General features: G+C 38.3%; 1 protein-coding gene across 1 annotated transcript in view; it reads right to left on the bottom strand.

Moving 5' to 3' along the window:
* Positions 1-1,513: 1,513 nt before the first annotated feature.
* Positions 1,514-11,200, bottom strand: part of sh3yl1 (SH3 and SYLF domain containing 1) — a 167,885-nt gene continuing 158,198 nt past the window's right edge. The window contains exon 9 of the mRNA XM_043678815.2: positions 1,514-2,646. Coding sequence (XP_043534750.1) covers positions 2,444-2,646 — 203 coding nt within the window. The 3' untranslated portion in view covers positions 1,514-2,443. The remainder of the gene's footprint in view (positions 2,647-11,200) is intronic.

The raw sequence follows: 11,200 nt of genomic DNA, 5'->3' as shown, positions 1-11,200 counted from the left end.
CATATCAGGATGGCAGATTTCCTTCTCTAAGAAGACATCAGTGAACCACATATGCCTTCACAATAATTGAAAGTTGATTTATGGCACTGAGGTCACTCTTTAAATACCATGCGTTGCCAAAATGGGGTTTGAACCCATATCCTCAGCATGACTTGTGTATTACTAGTCCAGAGACATTGCCATCACACTCCCATTCTTCCCAATGTGACTTGGTGTGACAAGTATTGCATGCAAAGCTAAAAAAAAATTAACAATTCTGAATGGAATCTTATAACTAGTTAACTTTTTTTGCCTTAATATCGATCTGACCTATATACAGCCATTTTGATACATCTGGAAGACAGCAGAGCTTTCAAGGTTTCAAAAATAAAACAATAATTCTTGTTCATTCATCTAGAAACTGTAAATGGTTATCTGCAGATGTCCAAAAGAGACGATTAGACAGAAATTACAAATGTGACCATTTTCCTTTCTCACAGATATTTTTATGTTTTGGAGTACGATAATTACCTTTAATTAGCATTGATTTATGGGCAGAGATAAAGTATTAGCAAAAAGTAACAAGTTTTCCAAAGTGCTTCCTAGCTTTCAAAATCATGTTTCTGTATTGATGCAATATGTTCTTTTAGTGGAAGTCAATAAAATATTCTCTGCAATGATGCAGCTTTCCATTTGAGCATCTGGTAGTCTTGTGGACATGAGATCTGGAAGTGTCTCTGGAAGCATGTGATTAGTTGCAAGGGGTTCTCAACACAAGAGAACTAGGTCATTACTAAAGACTGTCTGCTTAACTGAAATTACCCACAGCTGATCAATCTCATTTAGTAGATTGAACAGTTTGCATGCTTCAATGTAAAAATCTTCTGGTAAGATTGCAGTAGAGTAGGGCTTCTGAATCCTGTGTTGACTTGTGGCAATGGCATTGGATGTGAACTTGTGTTCCCGGTGGTTTCTGCATCAGCGAGGTGGTCTTAGCGCTGACTCATGGCTGCTGCTATGGAAGCGAGATTGGGACCAGTACGAGGCTGCATTGGCAAGGTGTGCCCAAGGAGGACTCTAGGCAGCAGTGGAGTCGGGTTGGTACCCGGTAGAATCAGTGGAGTCTACATTGGCGAGGTTCAGTGAGGTCTCAGTGGCAAGGGCAGCTGTAGAGGTGAGGTGGTACTGAACGTGGCGACTTTCATTACAGTGCAGTGCTGCGAAGGGGGCTTATGCCTAACAACAATCCCTATTCCAGGACAGAGCACTTAACAAGAAGGACAGTAAAGTTGGACACTTCCTTTATTTCTTCATTTTTCTGCCTTTAGATTTTATGTTTTGGTTTAATTTTCAGTGTTTTTAAGATGGTGCCAGAGAGTGGCGACACAGTATAACATTTACTGTATTTTGTAACATGATACCAGGGAGACAATAAATAAATCAAATCAAGTAGTGGGCTTTTAAAACTTAAGCAGAGTTTCTCATTTTTCTTTAGTTTCAAAGCAGACAAAAATGTGCCTTACGGGACAGAAGAAACTTAGACTCAAATCCAAGAATAGGCAATAGATAAATTACATTTAATTTTTGAAATATAGATAATACACGCACATTCTCTTACCATTTCATGATAATAATCAATCACCAATATTCAATATCCTTATCTCATTTTATTGCACTATGTTCCAATTAATAATATTCAGATTTCTGCCTTAAGACCACTTTTTAATATCCACCATCATAATTCTGTATTATAAATTAAGTAGGAAAAATTTCAAATTAAACCTAGATAAGACAATTTTAATAAAATTAACACCTTTTTCTTCGTCTATATGTGTTTGGCATTTTTCTGTTTTATTGCTCTCAACTGATTGGCAGTTATTTTATTTTCTTGATTGAGTTTATACAATTAAATTTAATATACATGTTGCATACAGATATTCCATTCTAATGTAAATATAATTTCCTTCATCTGAATTTCATGGGACTTCACGTTTGTGAGGGCAAAGTGCAGCATGTGTGTGGCATGGGAAGGATGTGTTTGGTTGGCACAGGTTTGGTGGACTAAGCATTACGTTTCAAGTGACAAGATGGTAAGCCATGTCCCAGTTCGCGAACGTCACAATGGAGTGTTGTTTTCTCTTGTCAGAATTTACGTCTAGATAAATCTACTGCAACACCCTCAAAGTATCATTTTTTATTGTAAAAACTATATAAAATATGTTCTAGAAAATAGATATCTGAATAATAAAAGTATCGATGGTGCACAAGCAAATCTTGGCAGTTATGTAACATTGAACATCCTGAATTATGAATAGAAAAATATTGTGGCAGCTTTGCGTATTAATTAGGTATCTATTTATTTATGTATATTTAAAGACCAAATTTGTTCATATAAGGCTTATAGTCTTCATATTGTAACAAATCAAAGGACAACATTTGGCAATGCTAAATGTGTGATTAACAATCAGTAATCTTGGGAAACAGATACATAGTTAGCTGGGAAAATGCCAACATTTCCATGGAGTTTTCCTTCCCACCAGTCAAACTGAGAATTAGTTCGGGTTGTTACAGTGATTTTATCACCTGCACGGAAGCTCAGGTCACCTGGTGCTTGTCCCTCAAACGAGTGCATTGCTGTCACAGTTGAAGGCATTTCCCACGGATTATCTGCGAGGAAGGAAACAAAAGTATTTATAACTTCATAAACTGAATAGGCTTGCAAAATCACCAATTTTACCACTCCAGCACCAAATGCTGAAGTGGACACACAGATAATTTGCTTGTGCCTGGTACAATTGCTTGGATCAGGAAATTTTGGATGCCCATGCCAATTTCACCACAGTTTGGTGAGGTTAAAAAGGTAGAGGACTAGGAAGTGATGGTGAGAGTTGGGGGGAGGTGGTGGTAGTGGTTGCTTAAGGAAGGTGCAGAAAAATGCAGCATTGGCTAGTCACTTGGCTGAGAAATCTTTCACCTTTGCAAAATCAGCTTTTCTTCAATCTTTTAAGACCATGAAAGTATTCAAAACATGTAGTGAAAATTACTGTATGCATGCATCTTGCAGGAGCAGAATACATTGGAGAATGCAGGTGGGTGTGGGAGACTTATCTGATTAAATTTAGTCTGGGTGATATTAGCATACATATAGAACTGTACAAATTATTCTTTAAAATAAAAAAGAACACCAAAATACAGTGCACAAAGAGCTATCATGCAGAACTATACATACACTAATATCAACTAGGAGAAAGTGAGGAATGCAGATGCTGGAGATCAGAACTGAAAAATGTGTTGCTGGAAAAGCGCAGCAGGTCAGGCAGCATCCAAGGAGCAGGAGAATCGGCGTTTCGGGCATAAGAAGGGCTTATGCCTTTCTTTTTTTTTAGGTAAAGGGGTAAATGTAGGGGTATGGGTGGGTTGTGCATCGGCGGGTCGGTGTGGACTTGTTGGGCCGAAGGGCCTGTTTCCACACTGTAAGTAATCTAACCTAATCTAATCTAATCTGTAAGTAATCTAATTGAAAGTGGTAAAAGTTGATGCAGGAAGAGGAGATCAAAATAAAATGTTCTTGAATCTCTTAAAGATTTTGTACTTCCTCTGATTCTCATATGAGGTGAAATAAACAAAGTTACACCACTATTATGTCTATTATTATTTGATATGGCCAAATGAAATCACTTTCTCAATCTTCTTTTCACTAACTGAATCAAGTCAAAGTGATAATCCTGGAAGCAGATTTCAGTTACAGAGTTAGGAGATTAAAAGGCAGGCAGGATCCCTAAAACAGTAGTCTTAGAATTATTCCCACTATCACTTGCTAGTGAGCAGAGAGATAGGAAAAATAAGAGGTTTGGAATTGGAAAACAAGTAAGGGTGGGTATCTGATTTCAGGGGCATTAGGGTTGGTTCAGGGAAAGGTGGGACCAGAAAAAGTGGACAATCTACACCTGAACAAGACTGGGAAAAATATTCTTGCAAGATCATTTCCTAGAGTTCTGGGGAGGGTTTTAATCAGATTGACAGAGGGAGAAGAAGATGAATGCAAATTCAGAACAGAGAATGGAAGACAGAAATTTAATGAGTGCCTCTGAAAGATAGGAAGCAGAGGTTAAAAAGTGTTTACAGGGAAATAAGCAGAATTATATATATATATATATATATATATATATATATATACACAAGGGGTATAGCAAATAGAACTTGTGATATGCCATGAATTGAGGTAGAAAAGTGGCACCATGATAGTGATAGCTAGAACTAAAGGGCGAGAATGGCAGCTTAACATCTCTGGATTTACAATCTTCAGGCAGGATAGAAAAGAGAATGAAAAGCTGGTGTAGCGTTATTGGTTAAAGCGTCATATGAGGAGGGATGATATATTAAATCAAAGATTAGATTAAGATTTGAGTTGAAGAAAAGGTGTAGGGAACACTGTTAGGTGCGTAGTATAGACTACCAAATAATGGGAGAGAATTAAGTAATCAAATATGTGGGTATAATTCAGAATTCAAAAACAATAAGGCAATAATAATTGCAGACTTCAGCTACCTAAATATCTGGTTGGATACAAATAATATGAAAAGCACAGATGAAATTCTTAAAATGCATTGAAGAGAGCATATTTTTGCTAGAATATAACAAACATAAAATTGTAGACATACTTTGAGGAGACAAAAATGTCCAGGTTGATGAACTAGCAGTAAGTGACCATTTTCACCAAACTGCTATGGTGCAGAAGAAACCATTCAGGATATTGTACCAGCTTTTATGACTTAGTGCCATTTGCCTGCCTTTTCTCCATACCCTTACACATTGTTTAAAAAAAAATCATCCAATGCCCTTGATCACTTCAACTGAACCTGCTCCTACCACATTTCCAGCAGTGTATTCCAAACCCAACCACTCATTGTGTGAAAAGGACATCTCTCACATCATATTTACTGCATTTGTAAATTACTTCAACTCTGTGCCTCATGATCTCTGTCCAATTACAAGTGAGCAAACTTCCCACATCTACTCTGACCAATCTCTCATGATTTTGAAAAATTAGGTCAGAACCTTTCTTGGCTTTCCCCTCTCTAAGGAGAGCAATTCAGACATCTCCAAGCTAGCCCCATAACTGAATCTTTTCATCCCTGCAACCGTTTTATAAATCTCTTCACTCTTTTGGAATGTGTTCACATCCTTCCTATAATTTGAACATCAGAGCACGATATTCTAGGTGGGGACTAACAAATGTCTTATTCAAGTTCAGCATAATCTTCTTGCTCTTGTACTCCTTGCCCCTATTAATAAAGCCCAGGGTAATGTCAATGGTATTACCAGCTCTCTTTATCTGTCCAACCATCTTCAGAGATCTATGCATATCTACATTCAAGTCTCTTTTTCTGCACGCCCTTAAGTACTGTACCTCCTATTTTATAATATCTGTCCACATTCCTTCCACTGAAATGCATTACCTAAAGCTTTTCTGCATTGAATTTCATTATATCTGCCCACTCCATCACTTGTCTACGTCCTTTCATAGTTCTACACTGTTCTCACCAATTTACAATGCTTCCAAGTTTTACAAACTTTGAAACTATCCCCTCTACACCAAGACCAGATCATTAATAAGTATCCCTAATACCAACTTTTGGAGAACTCCACTACAAATGTTTCTTTATAGTATTCATTGACAACTACTCTCAGTTTTAAGAGGAAAATCAGGAGGACAAAAAGGGGACATGAGATAAATTTGGCAGATAGAGAAAGTTAAGGAGGATCCAAAGATATTCTACAAATACATTAAGGGCAAAAGAGTAACTAGGGAGAGAATAGAGTCCCTTAAAGATCTATGTTTGGAACCCTGGGAGATGGGTGACATACTAAATAAGTATTTCCTGTAGAGAAGGATATGGAAGCGAGAGAACTTGAGGAAACAAATGGTGAAATCTTGAAAAGTATCCATATTCATTATGAAGGTGTAGAAGTGTTACTGTACTTTTAAGAGAGAGGAGGACTTGGTAAGGACACCGAGTATTGGAGAATTTAAAAATTAACATTTGGTTCAGAACAGATAGCACTGACTGAGTTGCTATGAGACAAAAACAAATTTGAATTTGGCCAATCAGTTTAAATTATACCCCAAAAATCCCAAATCCAAATCAATTTTGAATTTAGTATATTGACAATCTTAAAAGCCAATGACACAATCCGATCCTTTGAGGGTATAAGACCGGGGACGATTATATAGTTGACAGGAGAACTGCCAAGCTATCAGCATGTAAAGACTGCCTGAAAAAAAAGCTCTCTTAAAGATACCTTTATCGATCAGTAACCTGTGAAACAGAATCCCCAAGAAGAAAATAAGACAGGAATAGAGAAAAGAACCGAAAGCTGCCTGGTTTTGAGATAAGAAGTTTTGTTTTGCAAATCTTAATTGTGAGTTTTATTGGACAAGTATAGAAGGAAAGGTAAAAGATAGGTTAGAGAAAGGAATTGTAAATAGTTGTTATTAAATTATTCTTTGTTATACTTTAAGAAATAAAGTTGCTAATTTTTACTTTCACTAGTTCTTGGCCTATTGAATTTTCACAGATTACTGCACGGGAAAAATCTTTTCTGGGTTGATAGGTTAAATTGAGCAGGAGGGTTTACCCCATGTCATAACAGTTTGGGGGCTCGTCTGGGATTTGAACTGGTTTAGATAGATTTGGGGGTACGAAAATTCCGAGCAGATTTAAACACTTGCAGGTTAGTGTCCTACATCTTTAAATAAAACATAGGTGAGGCAATTTGTTTATTTTTGGTGACTTGTGGTTGATTACATTAAAAGTGAAAGAAATGGCTCTTAAAATTGCTAAAATGTTTCTGGGATTTGAAGATGATTCTCAAATTTGCCAAGAAAGTTTAGAAGGAAAGATAAAGGCTTTACTATTAGAATTAGCAAATAAGTTAGATGTGGGTTTAACCAAGGACAAAAGTAAAGTTGAAATTGTCAGGGAATTACTCAAACACTTAGGTGTGTCAGAGAAACAGACAAGTGCAGTAGAGGCAATTAAATTGCAATTGAGGAAAATGGAGTTAGAGGAGAAACAAAGACTGAGAGTGAGAGAGAGAAAGGGAAAGAGAGAGAAGAGAAAGAGAGAGAGAGGACGGAGAGAGAGGAAAAAGAGAGGGAGAAGGTTCTTGGCTGAGCAAAGAGTAACAGAAGAGAGAGAGAGGAAAAAGAATGAGCAAGTTCTTAGCTGAGCAAAAAGAGAGAATTTGAACTTGAGAAGTCGCAACTTAGTCAGCAAAGTCAGGATGTTAACAGGATAGCGATTAAAAGAGAACATAGTGAGATATATAAACATGTCAAAACTCTGTCACATTTTGATGAGAAAGATGTTGAAGCCTTTTTTATTTCATGTCAAAAATTGGCTAGGCAGATGGAGTGGTCCGAGGATTTATGAGTAATACTAGTTCAGACTAAACTGGCAGGCAGAGCTTGTGAGGTATTTGCCACACTGTCAGATGAGGTGTTAAGAGATTGTGAAAAGGTTAAACAGGCTATTTTAAGTGCTTATGAATTGGTACTAGAAGCATATTGACAGCGGTTCAGAAACTGAAAGAAGGAACCAGGTCAGACTTATGCTGAGTCTGAAAGAATTAAACATGGTCATTGTGATTGATGGATGCGTGCTTTGAAAATAGGTAAGACCTTTGAGGTTCTAAAACAGATTATTCTGCTGGAGGAGTTTAAAAACTTACTTCCAGAGATGGTAAGAATTCATGTGGAGGAACAAAGTTCAGGAAGTGAGAAGGGCAGCAGAATTAGCAGATGAGTACATGCTGGTTTATAAGACAAGCTTCCGGCCAGAATTTCATCCTATGAGGGATAGAAGTTGGGAGAAGGGGAGATCCTACACAACGAAACCAAGAGTAGAGAGTACTGGTTCACCACAGGATAAAAAAGAAGCCTAAGAGGGTGGAAAGAGGTAAAAGACCTCAGGTGTTTCACTGTGGTAAAGTGGGACAAGTCAAGTCACAGTGCTGGTCGTTAAAGAAAGGTGCCGTGGGAAAAGATGTGCTAGAAGAAGCTAAGCATTAGTGAAGGTAGCAAGGGAAACCCCAAGAAGAGCTAAAGAGCTGCAGAAGAGTGCATAGCCTAGGCAGGGGCTGGGTATGGAGTTACTCTGCAAAGAATTTGCCTCTGTGAATAAAGTTTACTCAGAAAGAATGGGAGAGAAAGACAATAAGTTATAATTTTGAGAGATACAAGATCTAACCAGTTGCTAATGAGCGAATATGCACTCTTTCTGATTTGTTACCAGAGAGTGTGGTAATTTATGGGATAAATGGACAGAAATATAGAGCTCCCCTATGTAAGATCAAGTTGGAGTGCCAACTTAAGACTGGGGAAGTTACAGTGGGAGTGATTGACAGTTTCAGTTTCAGGAGAGTCAGTTTCAGGAATTCAGTTCGTTCTTGGGAATGGTTTGGCAGGATACAAGATGGGACTGACATCCCTTGTTGTGGAGAAACTCAAGGAAGACCAAGAAATGGAGGAGTTAAAACAGAAATATCCTGGTATTTTCCTATTCTGTGCGGTAACCAGATCCCACTATCATAAGTCACAGCACAAAGTGAAAAGTAAAGAGAAAGATGAAGGAGCTGAGGTTCAGTTAGCGGATACCTTGTTTGATGTAATGATGCAGGAAAAACCTGAACAGGCAGAAGGTCAGACAGAAGTGTTTAGTGCTGAAAGGATAAGAGACTTGCAACAGCAAGACAAGATGATAAAACATATATATGTGGATGTGTACTCTGAAAAGGAGGCAGAGGATAGTATCTGAAAGGTTATTATTTGAAAGATAGAATCCTAAGATGGAAATGGAGACCACAGCAGGTTAGTGCAGAGGAGAAATGGGCCGAAGTGCACCAGATTGTGTTGCTGGTAGCGTACAGACAGGTGGTGTTAGGCAGCATATGAACTACTTGTAAGAGGTTACCTAGGAGTATGAAAGACTCAGGCTAAAGTACAAAAACATTTTTATTTGCCTGGAATGCACGAGGATGTTGTTAACTTCTGCCATGTGTGATACATGCCAAATGGTAGGTAAGCTACAAGCGGTAATAAAACCAGCACCTTTGTTGCCGATTCCCACACGGGAAGAACTTTTCACATGGGTTATAATTGACTGTGTAGGTCCCCTCCTGAGAACTAACAGGAGGAACCAATGAAGTTTACTGGGCCCATTGTTGAGATATTCGTATCAACAGCCACACGTGAGGTGCTGGAAGACTGGAGATTGGCTAATGTGATGCTATTATTTAAGAAAGGCTATAAGGAAAAGCCAGGGAACTGTAGATCAGTGATCCTTAAGCCAGTGATGGGTAAGTTGTTGGAGGGGATTCTGAGGGACACGATTTATGTGCATTTGGAAAGTCAAGGACTGATTGGGGATAGTCATCATGGTTTTGGGCATGGGAAATCATGTCTCACTAACTTGATTGAGCTTTTTGAAGAGGCGACAAAGATGGTCAAGGAAGGCAGAACAATACACGTTGTCTATATGCACTTCAGTAAAGTATTAGACAAGGTTCCGCATGGTGGACTGGTTAGTAAGGTTAGAACACATGGGATCAAAGGAGAATCAGCCAATTGGATACATAATTATCTTAAAGGTAGGAGACCAGAGGCTGGTGGTGGAGGATTGTTTTTCAGACTGAAGACCTGTGACAGTGACGTGCTACAAGGATCAGTGCTAGTCCATTGCTTTTCGTCATTTATATAAATGATTAGGATAAGAATATAGGAGGTATGATTATTAAATTTGCAGATGACACCAAAATTAGTTGTGAAGTGGATAGTGACAGAAGGTTATCTCAGTACAACAAGACCTCAATCAGATTGGCCAATGGACTGATGGAGTTTAATTTAGATAATTGTGAAGTGTTGCATTTTGTTAAAACAAACCAGGGCAGAAAATGGTAGGGTTCTAGGGTGTGTTTCCGAACAAAGAGATTTAGAGGTGCAGGTGCATTGTTCCTTGACAGTAGAGTCACAGGTAGAGAGGGTGGTGAAGAAGGCGTTTGGCATGCTTGCATTATTTGGTCATAAAACTAAGTACAGGAGTCGGGATGTCATGTTGCGGTTACACAGAACATGAGGCGAGGCCACTTTTGGAATACTGTGTACAATTCTGGACGTCCTTTTGTAGGAAGATGTTGTTAAACTTGAGAGGATGCAGAAAATATTTACAAAGATATTGCTGGGACTGGAGGTTTTGAGCTATGGAGAGAGGCTGAATAGGTGGCGCTTTTTTCTCTGAAGCATCAGAGACTGAGGGTGACCTCATAGAGGTTTCTAAAATCACAAGGGGCGTGGATAGGGTGAATAGCCAATGTCTTTTTATTAGAGTTCAAAACTAGAGGACATAGATTTAAGATAACAGGGTTCAAAAAATTTTCTTTTTCACACAGAAGATGGTGTGTGTATGGAACAAGCTGCCAGAGGAAGTGGTGGAGTTGAGTACAATAACAATATTTAAAAGACATCTGCATGGGTATATGAATAGGAAGAGTTTAGAAGGATATTTGGCAAAAGGTCTGTTTTTGTACTGTATGACTCTAAGTGTGAGACCTTGGAATGCATATGCACATGTCTTTGAAGGTGACAGACAGGTTAATAAGATGGTAAAGAAGGCCTCCATATAAAAAGAGTTGGGCTGCAGCTGAAATTGGATGTACAATTCTGGCCACCACATTACAAAAATTACAGAATTTCTCCAGAGAGGAGATTTATAAGATTGTTACCAGGGCTTGAAAATCAGAGCTAAAACTAAACATTGGAAATACTAGGGCTGTTTTCATTAGAACGAAGGAGACTTAGAGGTGACTAAATTGAGGCAAACAAAATAATGATGGACTTGTATAGATTTGACTTGGAAAATCCACTTTCCCGCTGGAGAGGTCAATTATAAGTGGCAGAGATTTCAAATGATTTGATAGAAGGATTACAGGAGACAAAAAGGATAATATTTTTCACTCAGATGTTGGTAAGTGTCAGGCATTCATTGCCCGTTTTGATGGTTTAGGAAGAAACAGTCTTCTCTTTTTTTTTTAAATAATCTAGATCTGCACCTGAAGTACTGTAACCTGTCAAGCTATGGACCAGATAATGGAAAGTGGGATTAGAATGAGGAGCCAGTTCATTTAGCCATTGCAGACACAATGGCTTCTTTCTGTGTTGTAA

Source organism: Chiloscyllium plagiosum, unplaced genomic scaffold (genome assembly GCF_037043375.1).
Source record: "Chiloscyllium plagiosum isolate Xiang-an unplaced genomic scaffold, Cpla_swu_hap1 HiC_scaffold_3, whole genome shotgun sequence".
Taxonomy (NCBI): Eukaryota; Metazoa; Chordata; class Chondrichthyes; order Orectolobiformes; family Hemiscylliidae; genus Chiloscyllium; species Chiloscyllium plagiosum.
This window is presented reverse-complemented; position numbering and strand designations above follow the sequence as displayed.